The sequence below is a fragment of the Idiotropiscis lumnitzeri genome, chromosome 7 (assembly GCF_059441095.1).
Source record: "Idiotropiscis lumnitzeri isolate Australia: NSW breed Sydney's pygmy pipehorse chromosome 7, RoL_Ilum_1.0, whole genome shotgun sequence".
Classification (NCBI taxonomy): Eukaryota; Metazoa; Chordata; class Actinopteri; order Syngnathiformes; family Syngnathidae; genus Idiotropiscis; species Idiotropiscis lumnitzeri.
Window position 1 is genome coordinate 17,448,145 of NC_142397.1, and position 20,189 is coordinate 17,468,333.

Sequence of the window (20,189 nt, forward strand, 5' to 3'; positions counted from 1 at the left end):
TTTCAATTTGAAGGTGAAATAAGCATATTCCTGTTGTTATTTCTATCAGTCATTTGCTTCGGCTAGGTCGCAAATGAAGCAATTTGTCCCTCCTCATGGTGATTCATGAATGAGCCTGTCCTGAGACACTAATGATCCAGTTCCTCTGAGTTAAATGGGTATAGCTTTTCCAATTTGTTACAGGTCTCCTTCAGCCACATCCTTCAACTGCATTTGAAGATCACAGTTTTGCTTTAGTGATCTTACGCTTTACCTGAAATTTAAAGAGTTAACATTCTGCTCCAGAAAGAAGTCCTAACCTTTTTGTCACTTGTTCAAATGTGTTCATGCCTGATACTCTGATAAAAAAAAAAAAAAAGTAAATGCACTTCATTCATTTGTGCCGTGACACCAATCATCACTTGCATGTGTGTGTGTGTGTGTGTGTGTCTGCCTTCTTAGTTTCACTTCAACCCGGCTCAGTCTATCCTGGTGATGGAGGGAGAGGATTTAGAAAACATGAACGTTGCAGTGCGAAAGGTCTCCTATATAAACTCTCGACAGTTTCCCACTCCAGGAATGCGACATCTTCGCATCTCTACGACTGTCCAGTATGTACAAAACCTTTTTTCCTTTTCTTAGAGTTTCCGTTATCGACTATACTGCCATTCTATGGGAATTGTTTTCCCAGTAGAGACTTCTTTTATTGCAAATTCACATGCCTTCAAACTTTCTGTATGCGTGAATATATGCCAACACTTTTGCTCTGTGTGAAGACAACACGATGAAGAGCACCACTCACATTTCTCACATTGATCTTAAATCCCCTTTCTCACACCTCTGTCTTCAAACAAAACTCACTGCCCAGTGTGTTTGTCGCAGATGTGTTGGTGTGTTATTTCCTGCAAAAACCAGAGGTGAAGAAATGTTAATCCAGAGGTAGCGGTCAAATTGGGTCAGCCTTTGCAGTAAAATTGTTTGCGATTCACTGATTCTTATTACACTGTGCGTGATCGCAGGTTGAATAGCCAATCACTTTCAATATACACTGTACTTATTTTTAAACTACGGTACCTCATGAATTGCTTTGAATTTGAGATGAATCTTAACTTCTTCTGATGAGTTATACAATCTTGCATTTTATTTTGCGTATGAGTTTTCAGAGCGTATGTGTGTCGCCATGTTAAACTACGCAGGCACTGAGAATAATTTACTTGTAGTCATAGCTGCAGGGAACTTTGTAATTGTTGTATTGAGTCACTTCTGTTCAAAGAGGCACTTTTGTAATGACGCTGATACAACCGTCATCATGTTCCATTATATTTAATAATATTTAGTTTAAAGCGTAAGGGACATGAATAAAAGTTACCTTAAAAGCTTTTTCAAGGTGTAAAAGTACGAAAAAATACGATTACAATGATTACTTTGGTTAATAAAAAAAAAGGGGGCCTCAAAAAAGATGTAGAACGCTTGATATTTTTGTCACGCCCACTAGCCGCCCGCCTAGTTTGACCCAGTGCGTGCGTGACAGCACATCTTCAGACTCTGAGGATGGCAATGGCAAGGCGTATGTAAGTACAGGACATCATTAAAGTCCGATTGCGTTGTACCGCCATCGAGCTTATGTTGAAAGGTCACAATGAGAGAGGAGTGAGGTTTACCGCCTTCTGAATATATTTTATTGATTGAGAGTGTCATTGTGGTCATGATTTTGTGGTAGAAATATTAATTATTCACAAGTACAGTATACTATGCTTGCAGCAAGGAGTATTTTTTATGAAGTACTTGGTTATAAGCATTAATTCTAATTATAAATCTAGAAATGGTACAAAAGGTTTCTGTGTGTTTTATAGGTAGCAGATTATTGTTTGTCAATATTTCATTTTGGGACAGTGCCCGTTCCAGGACGCAAACCCTGACGGACTCTGACATAAACGGAACATTCCCCGGCTTTTATAAATACTCGCAATTGTTTGCCGCTTTATGGTCATACTTAGCAATATTATTCAAACTTTTCAGAACCATTTCCATTTTTTTTTACGTGACCATACTTTACTTTTATTTCAAATCGATTATGGTGGTATGAAGAGCTCATTTTCTTACTTCTGGATCTAAACAAAAAAGACAATTTTAGGCACCTATATGTCTACATTGACTGCCCTCCAGTTTTCAATTTGACCCTTTTAGGAAAATCTGAGGTTATAATACAGTACTGTTAGTCACCTCTGCATGATTGTTTAGCGCTCATATAATGATTCAAGGTTGCCACTGAATGCTTTACATTTAATATACTGTATCAAAACCTGGGCGATAGTATCACTAAAGCCAAAGCAGACGCACAGCTCATATGAGTCTTCTGCTTGACCCCTAAAGTATTTATGAATAGATATATTCTTTATATTATTGAATAACTGCACCCACAGAGGTCCAACCGAGGGCCTGAAATGTTGTGATGTGCGGATCAATACTGAAATATGATACCTTTGATACCAGCTCTTTATGCTATATTCTGACACAGAGTTAAACACTATTGCTGTGGAACGGGTTTCAATTAATAAATACAGTTATGAAATTCATAAAGAAATAAATACTTTACATGCTTTAAAAATAGCTGCATGCGTTGAGCTTGGAGTAATAATACTGCATCACTCAGGTCATTTCACATAAGTACAAAAAAAGCCCAGATTTACTCAGATAAGGCATCTTTAAGAATTTAACAGATAAAGTGTGGAGCTCCAATCCGGAAGGCCAGCGCCTCAGCTGAGGTGGCTCCTTTGCCTCTTTCCCGAATACACTTGTCGGGCATCCTGCTGGCTGCTGGCTGCTTGAGAAAGTGGCCGTGTGTTAAGTCTAAAGAGGCGGTATATGGAGGTAGCTTCCTCAATTTTATAGGTCTCACCTAGTCGTTTTCTTGGATACGGCGGAGAAGCAATCACGAGGCATCCTCAGAAATGGGAGAATAGAGAAAGACATTGTGGGGTGTTTTTGGTGAGGAATTAGAATTTTAATATAGCTTAAAATCTCAGAATTGTTTTTTGCATGATACAGGCCCTTTCACTGAACTGCAAATTTGTCCAAAGTAGCTAATTTTTTCCATTTTCTTGCCGGACATCCTCCCTTATCAAACCTTTTGTTTTGGCTCATTTCTAGGTGTTTTGGAGAAGACACTTGTATCACCATCCCGGACATTGAGGCAGTAGTAATGGTGCTGCAGCCCAGCGAGCCCATGATAACCATCACTGGATTAGAAAGACAGAGTCGGCCTGCTTCTGACTTCAGGGGGCCGGAAGGAGTTAGGCTCTTCCAACAGCTTCACATCATCAGCACGGTCACCAGGGGCGATCCCACTGTCCATAACACAGGTAACGTATTGTTACAGCAAATGTGACGTGCAGCAGAGTATTCGTACTCCAGCATTGCATGTATGTATCGGCCAGCCGATGTTGACGACAGCTTCTGTAGCTTTTAATAGCGATATCAGGATGGGTGAATGTGCACAGATGTAGTGCTTACATCAGTAATTAACAGAGTGCGAGAAGGCTGAGGTTTCATGTACTGTAGATGACACAGCATAACTTTTGACAGAGATGGAAGAGGAGGCACATTCGACAAGCTGTTTGCACATCCACTTCATACTTCTGAGGTTAGGGGCTAACAAATACAGGCTGCAGCTTCCCACCCTCCAAAATATATGCACGATAGGATTATAGATGACTCTAGAGTGCGGAATATGCATTTTAAGACTCATGTGATGCCCTCAGTCCATCTGAAACTCCAAACTCTGGACGGATGCCTTCAAATGCTGCAGAAAACCTCTCATGCACCACCTGTTAGTGTTTATGAAAGTATACCTTCAATAATGGGAATACACACGCACACACACACACAGATGAATACTGAAATGAAATACTGTTAGCCATGTTAGTGTTCCTTGAAAGGCTTTATTTATTTATTCATTTTATCTGTATTGGTATTTACGGTTTTGCAATATCAAAATGACGACAGTAAAAATAAAATTAAAACAATAAAGCTGGCAGTGACATCAGACTGTGGCATAGTACTCATAGCAGCTGAGGACGAGAGTCCCATCTCGTCAGCAGTAAACTGTAGTATAACCTCAAAGTCTTGTGTTGAATGCACATTTGCTTGCCTTGCCATTATGTGGAGTCACTCCTGCAGCAGCACTTTACAGGGCTCACCCCTGGGGACACGGGTTAGTCTACATGAGCTCCTCCACTTCAAGTACACCCTCTCACGTACTGATGTCAATGCAGCTTGAGACCTGTGCCGACCAGCTCCAAGAATCACTCACCTAAACGGTTGAAAAATAAGTATTTAAATCCTCTTGTCCATGACCACGGTGGCAGCAACATCCCGATTTGGCTTGGCCCACAGCTAATTAGGACGAGATAAGAGTGAGGGGGGTCTGAACGCTCCATTGTAAATAATGCAGTGAAGGAAGCAGAGCAGAAAAGAGCATCGCTGCAGTGCTTTAGGAGTTGGAGTAGTGGAGCTCTTTCTGCCGGTGAAATAGAACCGGCAGCTGGTGAAAGTGATTAACTGGAAGCCAAAGAAAGAAACAGTTGGAACGAAAGAGGGTGAAGCAGAGAATGAGACCAGGGACACACAAGATGAAGTTCCCTAATGAGCAGATCCTACGTTCTCGTGTGGTTTAAAGGATTCAAGAAAAATCTCTGTCAGGCCTGGCAATACATTTCTTTTAAAGCCGTTTAATTATTCATTGTCCTCTTGGTTGCTTTCCATGTCATTCATTTACTGCAGACTTGGCGCTGCTTCATTTCCCTTTTCCTTCTTGGAATATCTTCCCAAAGCTAAGTCTGATACTTTTTCTCAAGGCCAGCCAAGGTCCTTAATTCATTAAGTCATAATCAACATTTAGTCGCTGTTCATACCCTCGCCTCAAAGTCCTTCAGTACAATGTGACTTCAACAGTCCCTCATTAGTTCCTTCACTCTGGGAAGTTTCATGCCTTGCTATCTTTGTGGGCCACATTTTTGCTGCTTTGCCTTTGCACGTTACACACTGAGCTCTACTCCTGTTTTGGGACAGCCAGTTGTCCACTATCACAAAAAAAAAATTATGAAACCCACCAATGAGTCATGCTCATGCTAATAAACAACAAAGGACTTAAGATATTAAACCCATGTTTTTCTGGATTTGCTTACTTATCAAGTCGTGGTTGACCAGAACAAGGATTTTATTTGATGCCAGTTCTTGGATTGGGGTCTATTTGTCAGCCCCACCATGACCAATTATGGATCCTGAATCATCACAGTGACATGTTTTAAATAACGTTACATCCTTAATTGTTGCAGAGTGGAAAAATAAGTTAATCATTGCCGATATTAAAATGTGAAAAAACGTTTTTTTTTTCAACACACACCGCGGAGGCTTGTCCTTCTTTAGGATTAAGTGTTACCTCCAAAATAAACAAAAAAATGCAGCAAGCCAATGAAAAACGACTACTTTGCCCGCTGTACCGGTGATAGTGTGATATGTTTGTCTCTTGTGACGTCATGCCACTGAATATGTGTGCAACGTAAGAATCGTTTTTTCCTCTTTTGTTGAATCGCGATTTGTTCGACCACAAGGGGGTTCCATATCAAAGTCGGCGTTTACACCAAGTGTATCATCAATCTGTTTCACTCACTCATCCCCTATTCTCTGCTTGATCTCTGTTGACCCAACTAAACACACACACACACACACACACAGCCTTAAGCTGCTGTAGTAACGAGTCCCCTCAGACAGCAATTGCAGTCTCACTGCGAGTCTAAGTACTTGCAACATGACCCAGCCCTCTTCGTCACTGTCCCTTCCCAAGAGTGGGAAGCAGCTTTGCACATTTAACAGCCTCTTAAGACACTGTGTGCATGTTTCTCTCTGTGTGTGTCATCAACAATTTATTCAATTATACAGTTGCTGTTGCTTCAAAAGCTGTGTCTGCGTGTGTATTCAAGCAGACCAAAGGCAAGGACTTCTTGAAGAGATCATTCACAATTTGGACTACTGTGATATTCTGGTGTTGGGCGAAGAGTTGAAGCCTGACCAGGAGTCACTCCAGCTGCAGCGCAGCATTCTGCTCGGAAAACACCTAGACGCCACTAATTCTACATCTGGGATATCTGTATATGGTTAGTTACTATTAACTCTTTTCATGTAAGATGTCTCACTAAGATGCCCTTGAACCTGTATGAGGTAGTTCCTCTAATATACTTGATTTCAATCAATTTGGATATAATAGAAAATCACATTCATTTTAGTCCTCCAATTCAACACGTGACACCCATCTCTCATACAGATTAATTAAATACACGGGAACGTGCTTTTCAAGAGGCCAATAGATACTTAATTTCTAAATTAAATGATCATCTCAATATGACACACCTCTGAGGTGCAGTCGAGTTTTTGGCAGCCATTTTTAATTTTTGTCTTCATCTTTTGGATGAAAATACTTCACCAGCTGTAAATCAGCAAACGGAGAAAATTTGGAAAAGACGGCTGGAAGACTAGCATCTCACACCTGCTCACATTTTAATTAATGTATCAAGGTTTCATTCTCAGTCTAGTAGGAGCCTGACATTTTGCAAACGCTGTAGCTTTTGCAGCAAGGCTGTACAAAATTCAGAAGTGAATTAAGAATGAGCCATGAATTCCAATTCAATAATTGAATTGGAATTGAGGTGGCAAACAGGAAGCAGAATTGAGAGTGAATATTGAATTGCAGGAAGTAGAATTGAAATTCAAAGAAATTCATGAGGAAAAATTAAAGTGTATTTAATAACAAGGCTTTGAAGTATATAAGCCTATTCACAACATGGATTTCATACAAATATTACTGTAAGGACTACATGTACACAAAGTAAAGTGGAGTAATTGTTTTGATTAACATTAAAAGCAACTCGGATAAAACATCATTGAAATTATAAAAATGTTTCTGAATTGCATTGAATTTAATTCCACTCCCTGTAATTCAAATTCAGTTCGACATCATATTGGGTGGTGTTAATTCAACTTCATCTATTGCGTTGAAATTCAGAATTTTGCACAGCCCTGTTTTGCAAGGTCATTATTACAATGACACTTTTTTTTTTCTTTTGCCGTTTTTTTTTTTTATTTTTTAAAAAAATTTCCCATCATGCACAGTGGTGTTTTTTTTCACTCTTGTGATTGTAAAATTTCCTGTTTATGGTTTTGTTAGGGCTCATCTATTGGTTGTTGGTTGTTACATCACCACTAAGACTGAAAAAAATAATTGTAATTACTTTTGATAGTGTCATAATGCCAAGCATAGAAAAAGACTGATCTCCAACAGCTGAGATTATGTATTTTGATCAAATATAACGGCCTTAACTATCAGACGAGCAAAACAAAATTGCGGCAGCTTATTAACCACGTGACTAGCACCCTCGCTTAACTTAGGCTTTTTGATCTTAAAGCTTCTGTACTATTGGATTCTTTTTTTCAGGGTATAATACGTGAGATGGAACTTTTTTTCAATCAAACCACTGAAATTATGCTTTCCAAAATATTCAAATTACTGAGGCGCACCTGTGCTTTCTATGCCTTACGTTTTAATTACAGTTAACATTCAAATAAGAATATAAAATGAACTAAATAAAACTACTAACATTCAAATTCTCTCAGCTATATAACTCCACCTCTGTTTATTTTCCTGTTTCTCTACAGGTGTGGACTCCATGGCTAACTATGAAGATGTGTTGCGAGAGGTGCGTTACTACAACTGGCGACCGGCACACCTAACTGACAGAAGGTTCCGTCTCACGTGTTCAGAGCTCAATGGACGCTACACCAGCAATGAATTTAACTTGGAGGTCAGTTTAACGACAGCTTGCCTCATCATTAATGAGAGAGCGCTGCCGATATTCACTGCCTGCACATTCAAGTCGTAAAAGTAACATGAAGTTAAAAAACGATGACACATTCTGTTAAAATGTGAACGACTGCCATAAAGTTACTAATTGGGATCTGAGGTCTAGTTCCACTTAAATTCGCTTTATGCTTTATAGCAGGAGTATCAAACTCATTTTCTCCCCAGGTAATATCAGAGTTAAAGCTGGCCACATAGGCCTGCTTGTAAATGTGAAAACTACTTCTGCTCATATTATTACATAATTGCCATCGCCTTTGCATATTATATAAATTAATAAATAAAGAGCAGGAGTTTGGAAAAAAAATATCAAGTCAATATTCATGTATTTAGAATGGAAGTAGTTGAACTTTTGCATTGAGTCTTCATTATAATTTTCATTTTCCAAGAAGAGCCAATGCAGAAAATACAGTAAGTGTGAACTGACATACTAACATTCTGTCAAATTTATTTTCTACTGAGCTCATGAGTTCGGTTGTACTTTTTTTAAGTATTTAACATGCTAGGTTCCCTCTCGTCTTGTCGTGCGAGTCCGCAGAAAACATGCCTGCTTTTGCGAAAGTTCGAATAGTACATACAGAACCATTAGCGGCTAACATGGCTAACGGTTCGCCCAAGCATCCACAGTCCGTTCACAAATTGTGTCTTAATTCACCGGGAGTGCCCCCAAGTCTGAGTAAAGCTGTGTTCGTCATCTGTCTTCCATTCGCAACTTCACTTTGAATGCCCTTTTTTCACCGATGTCCATCGTTTGCCGTTCCTCCTTCAAGCTTCCCGGAAAGATCGTAAGCTCCATTTGCTGCACATTACATTACCTCTTGAGGGAGGGTGTGCCTTTAGCGTTGTTCTTTTTCATGTTGTCCTCAGTCACGTCCGCCTTTCATCTATCTAAGAAGCGTGTCGCCAGTAAATGCACCCAAAGCGCAGCGCTCAAGAAAGTCACAAAAACATTTGCAGATTTGGGAACTCGGAGCACACACAAAGCAGGCCACATTATTAGGCCTCCCCATCCACTTTGGAGAAAATTTAAGACTTTTAAGTGTGCTTTATAGTGACCAAGTGGTTACGATACCTGCCACACAATCGACAGGTCCTGGTTTTGAAACTTGGCCCAGGCCACCTGGAGTATGCATGTTCTCCCCATTCTTGCATGGGTGCTGACATCTTTACTTCCTAAAAGCCTACAAAGTTAGGTTAATTGAAAACTCTCCATCGTTCTTTGGGGAGCGGGAATGGTTGAATGTCTATATGTGCCCTGAGATTGGTTGCGGACCAGTGAGTGTACCTCTATGGCATAGATTCAAGATCACGCACGATTTAATAAAAAAAAGTGCTCTAGAAAGTGGACAAATTGATTCTTTTTTGTTTGTGTGTCATGTTTCATGACTCCACAAAGGTGTGTGAACTGATACTGTATGTCCTTAGCCTATTGTTCTTTTGTCTGCAACCATAATAATATATTCTCTTTTCCCAGGTGAGCACGCTCCAAAGTTCAGAGGTCAGAGAACATGTCAGTCACACCATGGCTCTCCCTCAGCACATGCAGTTAGTTCACCATCCATCCATGATTGATGAAATCTACCCCGAGCATAACTCAGGTAGGAAAATATAGTCGTCTAATGTCCATTTTTCATTTTAAGTCGTGTTGATTTTGAGTTGTTTGTTTTTGTTGATATAGTCTGTTTCTATACATCTAGATTCCCAATGTCCCCCATTCACTATACTGGAGATGGAATGAAAAAACTTTGGTTTAGACTTTACACTATTATTTTGGTAGACTTTTATCACTTCTTTATCATGTCTTTGACAAACATAATGTCCATTTTCTGAAATTGGCTGACCAGTTTAGGGTGTATTGCCTGAAAACAGCTGGGAGAGGGTTCAGCACACCCACGACCCTAGTGAGAATAAGCGGTTCGGAAAATGGATAGCTGGGTACTTCATTAATTTATCTTTCATCTTGACTGACGCAAAATACAAAAGTATGTGTGGTCCGGTGAGTCCACATTTCAAATTGATTTTGAAAATGGACGTCAGATCCTCGGAGCCAAAGAGAAAAAGGATTGCCACCTCTTTACATCTTTAGCGTATCAGCTCAGAACAAGACACCCTCCTCAAGTTACCACAGGCCTAGCGGACCAACACTGCTGGTCTGTGGTGCTTGTGGGCAGAACTAAATGTTCTGTTTTCAAAACAAAGGACATAAGGTGTAGATTCCTCTGAGCTGGCACATACATGAATGTGTATGTGTTGTATTGGTGGTGACTAGTGGAATGGTGGATGTCTGAGTTGTAATTTTGGCCACATCGTCAGTAGTGTCACCCTGGGTCACTGGGCGTTTCGGCCTTCTCCAGGGGTGGCAAGCCACAGGGTGATCAGCCCGAAGCTTGCGTCTGTCCCAATTAGTCATAAGAGTTGCTTGGTGTTGGGCAGCACACTTCTCATTGGACTATGTATGGAGGGGCGTCCTGATACGCCTTACATATATATATCCATCCATTATCCAAACCGCTTTGCCTCACAAGGGTTGCAGCCGTGCTGGAGCCTATGCCAGCTGTTACGGGCATATACGTATATTACGGGGTAAAAAATAAATGTGTCTGAATTATTACTATAACCATTAATGTCCACTTGATGCTTCATGTTTCAAGTGGGATTAAATTAAAGTTCAATATCAAGTCAATACTGTTACTCAAAACAACTTTGCAGATTCCATCTCCCAGCTGCCAGCACTCTTGCTCTGCACAGGCGCATTTCGGGCTGTATGACATTAATAAGCGACAGATGAAAGCTGGCCGTTCGGTCGCAGTTACAGTCCAAAAAATCCCATACGTATCCAATCTAGGACCACATATGAAAGTGGCCCACGCCGGATTCTAAAAAATTGTAATAGAGCATACAAAAAAAAACAAAAAAAAACAGATAAAGCGAGGTCACACATGTGCAAAACGTTTCAGATCTGGGTCATATATATATATATATATATATATATATATATATATATATATATATATATATATATATATATATATATATATATATATATATATTCAACCACACTGATTTATTAATTTTTTTATTTTTTTTTAAATACACCGATGGCCACTTTGTCAGGTACAAACAGTGCAAACCGTTGGTAACAGACTGAACGTATTTGCACTATATAGGTTTTTTTTTTCCACCGAGCCACTAGAGTAAAATTATCCTATGAAGATATTTTCAAAGCTGTTTTTCACACGATTCAATCTGTTTGACTTTCTAGTTTCTTATCAGACTGTTCATCAGATTGCTACTCATGCATTGGAGAGTGGAGAGGCACATCCGAGTGTTCTTAAGTCAAGAGTACATGGCGAGACATTCGTCTTATGCTGCCACACGAGGTTTAATTATTCATCACACCCCAATGGATTCTACTTAGTACTGCAGATATCACAGTGATGCGTGAGTGCGTGTGAGCGTGTGTGCGTGCGTGCTTATGTGTGCGAGTGCGCGTGCACGTGTGTCTTTCAGCGGGTATAAAGTGACAGAAAAAAAGGTCAGCCAGAGGGCCAAAGTGGGCAGTCGGAGGTTGACAATTGAACTACAGTATATGAATAAAATGGTAATTACTGTAGTAAATGTTAGTAATTTGAGCATAATCCTGATAAACATGTGGCTGCTTCAGCAGATTCTGGAAGTAGAGAGGCACATCATGAAATGCATTATTATTAAAAAACAACTGAATGCGTGCATGCGTGTGTGAGTGGCCTTAATGCAACTGTAAATTTCTCCAGATTATTTAACAAAATGCTAGCTTGCTTTGTCACAATTTTTACTAAGTGAGGAAGACAAGCATAACATATTGCTCTGGTTCAGGCTCTATTTTTTTCACCCATAATATCTCCGATAAATAATGGGTGAATTATATTAGTGCTGCAGTTGTCGAATATTTCAGTATTATGATATCCTACTGAAATTTTCTAATTGAATACTTGGGTAGTCAGAAAAAAAATAATGGCCAACTGGTTTTCAATTTTAGATCATCAAAGTTTTATACTCAAATTGAATTGTGCATAGCAAGAAATATATTTTCCTGTCTAGAAACATTGACAATTTAGATAAGCTTATCCCCATAGATTTTTGTCTAATAAAACGAAATGACAAAGTAAAAGCATGCCTAGACATCGACATCCATATATTACTTGGTAAGGCAAGATTTGTTTTGATGTTGGCTTTCTTACTGCGTTGGCTTGTTGCTGTGGTTGCTGTGTTACTTGCCAGAAAGAGGCTGAATAAAGTTTGGGGGCATTAAAGTCATTAGTTTTAGGTTGGATTGTCAAAAAAGTGAAGTAAATGATCATGCTGCAAGTGCCTGGCTCATAATAAACTCACACGCACACACACACACACACACACACATACACACAGCTAGAGGCCAGATTCATAAATGTTACACTTTTTCAGAAGGATAAAGATCAGAGCGTGAGAAATAAACATTTTAGATCAAGAAGCGACTTCTCTGTGTTGTTGTTGCTGTTGTGAGTACACTACTAAAAGGGGTTTATGTTCCATTTCTGCTGCTGTGGACTGCAAAGCAAACACATTTAAATATGTGGGATTATTATACATGCACTGATAATATACTGCAAAGCTAGATGTACAGTATTGGCCGATATTGATGGAAGTTTGCTGAAAATTTACTCGACATCATTTCAACCCAAAGGCCTTTATTTCAAATATAATTAACTTTGGACATTCTTAGGATCTTTTGCTTTCAAAATTTTATAGCAGAGATCCAAACTTTTTCCACCAAACATTTATGTAGTCACTAACTACACACAGTAAATATTTTTTGTCCTACACACAACATGAATTCAACTCCCACTCCGTGAAAATGTGAATGTGAATAGTTGTCTTTCTATGTACAATATTTACCCTCTTAATGACTGCCGAGCAGTCCACCTTTCGCCCCAAGTACTCTGGGATCGGCTCCAAGCTCCCTGTGACCCGGAATAAAATAAGCAATACGGAAAAATAATGGACAGATTTGTTATACAGCAACACAAAAAAAGCCTATAGCTCAACCTTCTAGGTCATATGACACAAGGATTTTCTTCAGAGTTGTGGTGTTGCCAAAGTGCTCGTAGACAAGTTTAGACGGCAGGATTTAACTGCGCATTTGTTTCCCTGTGACTTTAGTGACACATTATCTCGTAAAATCTCTTGGAATAAGTTGTTTTTTTTCTACACTTGGACAATAAAAAGTCTGTCTGCGGCTAATGAGGGCAAATGGCATAGAACAACGACAAGCTACTTAAATGCTGGAGAGGGCCACAATTTTTTATCAGTGCACTCCCCAACTAGATGCATGACAAAAATTTTATTTAAAATATAACAAAACAGAACGCGGGGTCACTGATGGTGTAGTGGTACACTAGCCTGAGTTGTGTGCGGGCAGCGTGGGTTCAGTTCCCACTCAGTGACGGCGTCTATGTCTGCCCTGTGACTGGCACCAGTTCAGGGTGTAGTGCGCCTTTCGCCCGTAGTCAGCTGGGATAGGCTCCAGCACCCTCCCACGACCCTGTACAGGATACGCGGTGTGGATAATGACATGACAAAACGTGCATTTTATAATAGTATATTTCATTTTTGATAATCCAATTTTTTTCAATGCATTTACAAAATATCCACTACTCTACCCATCAACAAAATGTTCGAAGCAATCAACAAATAACTAAATATCATATTTTTATCAAATGTATTCTACAGTATTACCCCCCATTTCGCCCTCTTTTATAAAGAAAAAGGATGGGCTCAAGTTGACCCCGACTATGATAAGCGGTGGAAAACAGATGGCAGGATGGACTTTATATCATCATCCTACATTTGTCTTTGCCGTCTTTCTCATCGTCAGGGATGCCGAGTGCCGCCACAGTGGTCATTGTGATGTGCATCGCCGCCCTGGTGGTGGTGGTTGTGTTGGGCATCTACCGTATCCATCTAACACACCAGCAAGAAGTCAAGCTGTCTGAGACGACTAAAGGAGAAGGCGGGACTTGGGACGACTCAGCACTTTCTATAACCATCAACCCCATGGAGGTAAACGTGAAGGGGAGAATAATGGCGGCTGCTAAAGCTTGAAGCAAAATTCGCTGAAGACGGCTGCAATTGACATGAAATGAAAATGTCCACCTGTTGTGCTTTTTACATCAGGGTTTAAACAAGGAAAGATAAATTCTTACTTTTAAAACTTCTTGGTTGTCATTTAGTACCTGATTCTCTCAGAATCTGCAGGATCCCCAGGCCGGGGAAGAGGAGGTGAGCGATGAAGAGGATGAAGATGATGAAGAGGAGGATGACATCACTAGTGCAGAATCAGATGACAGCGAGGATGAAGTGGACGTCCAACTACCCAGAATGAAGGGAACAAGGCGCTTGAACGGGGAAAAAACAATATCTTACTGAAAGTCTCAATCACAAACGTTCACGATCTATATGTCTGTAATAAAAGATGATGATGGCTGATACACACACACACTAACACAATCAGGTAGACGTACACGCTTTTTGGCATTGAAAATGATGCAATAGCTCCCCCTACTGGATAAAATTACACCCAGCATATAGTCGACAAAAAACAAAAGGCAAACCACAAAATAGTCAAATGTATTTACTGTTAATAGCAATAGTGAACATCTTTCACATTTCAATTTAGTTAAGCTTGATGAAACACATTCTGCAAAGATTTTCTGATACAAAAGAAATATGTACAAGTTGCCCAAATTTATATTATTATTGTATTTGGGTTTGTATACAAAGTGTAATGTATCCATCTTTATCCCGGCCCTTGTGGCAAATTCAGGTGATTTTACTGAAATACCATATTTTCAATGGAACTCCAAACGGAATAACAAATTAAGATAAAAAAGGAATCGTGCGGTGTCCAATGCAGTTTTTTGGGGAAGAGACCAAGAATTGCCCTTGTACATTTTTATACACTATCTTGTAAATAGAGTGTACAATAAGTGATCCCCCACCAAACCCTTGCCATCCTTACCGCAAGCATACACAACAGAGACCTTCGTCTCCACTTGTACACAACAAATGTCATCTTGGTTCATTTTTCATGTCCACGCTTCAGAATCTTTAGTCTGCAGAATTAGTCGATGGCGTGGCAGTCCCTTTATGTACGTTTCAGCTCAGTGTTCAGTTGGGTTTGTTCGTTTGTTTGAGTGTTTGGATGTGTCACAGATATCAGAACAGTTCACTTGTTCCACTGGGCAAGCTGTACATAAAGAAAGCAGCCTTATGAGTGTAAAATGTGCATTATCATGGCTCGTGGGCAATACAATGGATTTAACAAATGCCAGCTTTTTGTAGTGCAGTGAATGAATTTGTAAGTCCTGCACGCCAGCATCATTCAAAACTCAGCAAGTTACACTGTTTTTGTTCAAAGTACTGCATGGTGCTAAAAACAGTGTTGCGTGATTTGGCTAACAATATGGCTGGCAACACTTAGGTACGATTCAAAGAACTTTGTCATACCAGCACATATTTACACGAGATGACAGGAAATTAGCAACCATGGTCCCAGATTTAGCCCAATAAGTCACCAAAAGACAACTATATGTGTAAAATAGTATAGAAATATTTTTAAATGCCTAAAATCCGGATACATAAAAATATTAATAAAGCAATGCTATCGTTGCTTGTTTCTTCCATCTCATTTTTCCACGAACCATAATGCAGAAAAGCAACACAAATAAGAATATAATTTGAACACAAGACACACATCAGGTACTGCAATGTAGAATGTGATTCACTTGGCCATCCATTCTAATCCGTATTGACGCAAATGGAAAACAGGTGAAAATGTATCTCAAAACTGGAACATGAATACAATTAGGAGGCAAAGTGTATTGATCAGCCTGTTGGACTCTGTGTTCTGTGCAGTCAATGTCAATGGTTTTGGCACAATGGTGGCACTTTAAAAGTCAGCATAAAAAATGTTCAGAACAAATAATGGGATAATTATGACAGTGTCATATTTATAAAAAAGCCCATTTGATGGGTGTTTTTATTTTTCTCCTTAGCTGTAACTCACCAACACATGGAGAAGCTGGTAATATTGTCCAGCATTGTTAAAAGAACACCCCCCCATCCCAAAAATGGGGTATGTGTGTACTGTAGCACTTCTATATGTTCATGTAAATTACATGTTGTTTCAAAGTTTACCACTTTAGTCTTGTGATGTCATCCCTTTCACTACCTTAATTCATTGCCTGAAACCTTTTGGTGGGTTTTTCATCAATCCCTAATGTTGACCTGATGTGTGTTTTAGAAGACGAGGACAATGCAGTTAACATGGAAACCTTGTATATTGTGTAAAATGTTGTTTTTTTTTTTTTTTTTCTGGACTCTTTTGTCTGTTTTGTTTTGGAATGGTCAGTCACTACAGCACTTTCTGTAAATTGACCAATAAAACATTGTTTTGGAATCGAGTCATCATTTGCGTATTTGTGTGTTTCTATTTGTCATTAAATTCCCATCCACCCATTTTCTATATTGCTCGTCCTCATTAGGGTCGCCGGAGATTATCCCTGCAGACTTTTAGGTGAGAGGAGGGTATCGGTTGTCAGCCAATATCAGGGTACAAACAAACTGCCATTCCCATCCGAGACTCCTCAATCAACCCAAAATGAATTAAACCTATAAAGAAAATGCAAATGCCATACAGGAAAGCCTGACTTGATATTTGATCCCTCAAGCTCAGAACTGTGATGTACATGCGGTAATTGCAACTTCCACCATGCAGCCGCCGTTACATTTGGCCATTTGACTCATGTATGTTACTAAATATCGCTGACAAAACCTCCCATGTCTAAATTTGGTAAATTTCTTAGTTTTTTTCACAAATCTATTAGTCCACACGCGAATGTGCGTTTTATTTTTTTAGACAAATTATTGATTTGAAGTGTTCAAATGTACCTTTTCAGTCAATTGCATTCAAAACAAATGATTAAAATTTAAATCTTGGTCCCATAAATCCTCACGTAACAGTTTTCCTGTTTATATTGCAACTGTAAAGAAAAGTTCAAGTCATACACATATGTTGTTATTGGATAGTAATATATAATTTGCCAAATGGTTCGTTGAATTTTCATTTCAGATTTATCCGTGGAAACCACGCATTCACTAGCTTCAAAATTATTTTGATTTAAACCATCAACCGGAACCGTATGTGGTGATTTCTCCGTTACACTATCCAACTGAACAATGATGCAATATTTTAAGATGACCAGAAGATGGCAGCATTAACCTATTGCAAAATCTGTCGACCTCAGGATCGCAGCTTCATATTTGCAGTGGGTGCGCAGGTGTTTTTTTTTTTGTTTTGTTTTTAATCCCGACTAGTAGCCAACTGTAACTTTTCCGGACTCATAGAATATGACAGTTCTTCTTTTGATCATCAATATTATATTAGGTTGCGTGGTTTTATTGAGCAAATATGATTAACTTTTGCAGTCAGTGCTTATTAAGTTAAATAGAACACTCCAAAATGTCCAACACCATTGGTGGTTCCGTTGGCAATGCTAAGGAAGCCACAGGGAATCACCAGTTTGTCTCTGTTGGAAGTTGGCTCTGAGACGGCGATGATTTATTAAACATACAGTTGATACAAAGAGATATCAAAAGAAATTGACCAACCACATTTATAAATAAATCTATTTCAAGAATACTCAAGTTAGTTTTTTTTTTAATGCAAACGTCCTAGATTCATAGTTAGACACATTGCAATGCCCTAACAACGAAAATGCTTTGTTCTTCAAGCTCCAGTCATTCCCCATTGTCCGGTGAGCTGTTCAACTGCAATCGTTGTTGCGTCATTCAGCGAAATGACTCAGCGCTGTGCAGAGATGCCTTGTTCACATTCTGGGAAGCATTTGTTTGAGTGGCCAAAACAAAAAGAAATGGGTCACACAAATGGACCAATTTCATTCTGGCAAAGACAGGGAATTTCAAGCCAGTTCGACGAGTGTGCTTTCCGGCCAGCACTTCGAAGTTCTCCACTTTCTCAACCGTTTTGCTTATGATGAATGGCTTGCAAAAAGATAGGTGTGATTACAATACATTTTGAAAAACGTGTGGAATGTTGCATGTATTGTGACAGCTTGAGTGTGACTGACGACTACCGAGTGCGCATTCAAAGAGCTGAGTAGAACGGGCGTGGGTGTTTAGTAGAGAGTAGAACAGCAAGTGTGTATATATACCTTAAATAAATTACCAATGACAACGTAGGAACCCAACCCACTATAACGTGTGGTCTCAGTAATAGCAGAATAATCTCACCCTGCGTCATTTACAGCACGACACAGCATCTGATTTAAAACAATAACGCCATGCTAATAACCACAGCCTATATATCTTTCCAATCTTCCAGTCTCGATAAGTCTATTCTCCACTCCACGTCCGGTATTCTGACAAAATGTTCTGACCGTACGAATCGTCCTATCGGAGGCTGACTTGACAGCTGCACTATATTTTCGTTCTACTAAACTAATCTGTCTCGTAAATTCCTGGTCCAACAAACATAATTCCGACAAACACCTCTTCCTCGAACTCTTCAAATACCTGGATCCCCTCAGATACGTTTGAGATTCTGCTTCGTGAGTCAATTTCTGACTGGCTTAATACATTTTCGATGTAGAGCTGCTGTATTGGAATGACTTCAGAATTGTCAGTTGACAGAACCTAAGGGAAAAAAGATTATTTTGTCAAATATACCAAATAAAACATTTTTCATGCTTTATTTGGATTACGTGCAAATACTTTACTTGTGACACAAAAAGATTTCATTTGACATTTACTGAACTTATATCACACTTGGTCTTTCAAATATAAATGCACAAAAAAAACAAGGACTATGTGCTACTGTCATCAAATGAATGAAATATCTCTGGAATTCTAAAACTAACATAGGCCAACATGATAAAATCATATGCCAGAAATCAACGTCACTTAAAGTGAACACGACACTTTGCTTTTTGTCGTTTTACTGATATGACAAGAATCTGCTCTCGGCTTGAGAGAGATATAGATAGATGTGTTTATTTTTATTGTTGTTACCTTTGAATTTGGGGGAAATGTCCTAGTTTTGTCTCATAATGCCATTTCAAATTGGAAATCATCACACAGACGCCTGGTGTTAGATTCTAGAGTCAAATTAGGTATGTGACTTGAGCTTTGCTTGCTCTTGTGCTCCACAGATTTCATTGTACACAAGTAGTACATCAATAAATTACACACACCCTTGTCCATTACAGGTCACACATTGTGTTGCGTTGTTTAGTTTTTCACAATTTTTTGCCACGCACTAGTGATCCCGGACGTTAACGGCAATAGATGGGCAAAGATGGATCGTTATCCAGCTGATCATTTGAATCAAGTGTGTTGGAGCAGGAAGATAAAAAACATTCAGGATTCCGGCCCTCGCGGACCGGAATTGCCCACCCTTGTTGTATCACACATCGTCACATGGTTTGGGCTAACCTTGCCTTTCCCGTGCCAGCTAGACTCCCATACCTAACAAAAATGTCAATATGCCAACCGATCCAAAAACAGAAGCTGAAAATTGAAGTAGTGAACTCTGAGTGACCCAGGGACTGCGTGTATCGTTGACTAGGTGATGGGTCCCGGTGTAGACGTGCTGACCTGACCAAAACACGTGTAGCACATGGTTTTCACTAACATTTCAGGGGACACACACAGGGAGTTGAGGGGCTGTTGATGTCCTAAGACTTTCAGGAATCAATTAATTCAACACGGCACCCTAATGAGATAAAAACGGAAAGGAAGTCAGCATATATAGGCTTTTTTTACACCGACTAGTGCTTTCGAAAAACCTTCGTACCACAACCCTAAAAAAAACTGAATTTTCAAACACCCACGGCAAAGCCTGTTAATGGTATTTTTAAATTCTTTAGAGTCTGCTGTATTGTACTTATATATACACACACACACCATGCTGAGGGTAAAATAATGAATGGAAGCCTTGTCACTAGCAGGAATGCAGACACACTTTAAGATAGGGGCTTGGATTGGAGGCGTTAACTCGAATCATATGGTTGTGTGAAAGTGCGTCATGACATTGAGAGAGCACACATAGTAAGCAAGCGTGAGTTTAGCAAAGTTTATTCTGAATCACATTTAAAAGATGCTTGTGTCCTAAAACTTTTCCGATTCCTGTGAGAACCTGCTCTTTAGACAATTCTCAAAAGTTGCATTAAAAAAATAAAATAAACATTGAAATGATAGTTTT

The 20,189-nt window shown here is 39.4% G+C and overlaps 2 protein-coding genes across 4 annotated transcripts in view; one reads left to right on the plus strand and one right to left on the minus strand.

The window, feature by feature from the left end:
* LOC148333813 (calsyntenin-2-like) overlaps positions 1-16,371 on the plus strand; it is a 191,418-nt gene extending 175,047 nt beyond the window's left edge. Inside the window, exons 11-17 of one of the 2 annotated variants that reach the window (XM_088300813.1) lie at positions 442-590; positions 3,130-3,341; positions 5,961-6,134; positions 7,690-7,835; positions 9,366-9,489; positions 13,785-13,969; positions 14,156-16,371. In XM_088300813.1, the coding sequence (XP_088156939.1) occupies positions 442-590; positions 3,130-3,341; positions 5,961-6,134; positions 7,690-7,835; positions 9,366-9,489; positions 13,785-13,969; positions 14,156-14,335 (1,170 nt within the window). In that variant the 3' untranslated portion in view covers positions 14,336-16,371. The remainder of the gene's footprint in view (positions 1-441; positions 591-3,129; positions 3,342-5,960; positions 6,135-7,689; positions 7,836-9,365; positions 9,490-13,784; positions 13,970-14,155) is intronic. The other variant, XM_088300814.1, reaches the window with a different exon arrangement.
* A 3,675-nt stretch (positions 16,372-20,046) lies between these two features.
* Positions 20,047-20,189, minus strand: part of LOC148333815 (SPRY domain-containing SOCS box protein 4-like) — an 11,439-nt gene continuing 11,296 nt past the window's right edge. For both annotated transcript variants that reach the window (XM_088301394.1, XM_088301393.1), the window contains one exon: positions 20,047-20,189. This exon is cut by the window's right edge and continues 977 nt beyond it. The gene's annotated coding sequence lies outside the window, so the exon portion shown is untranslated.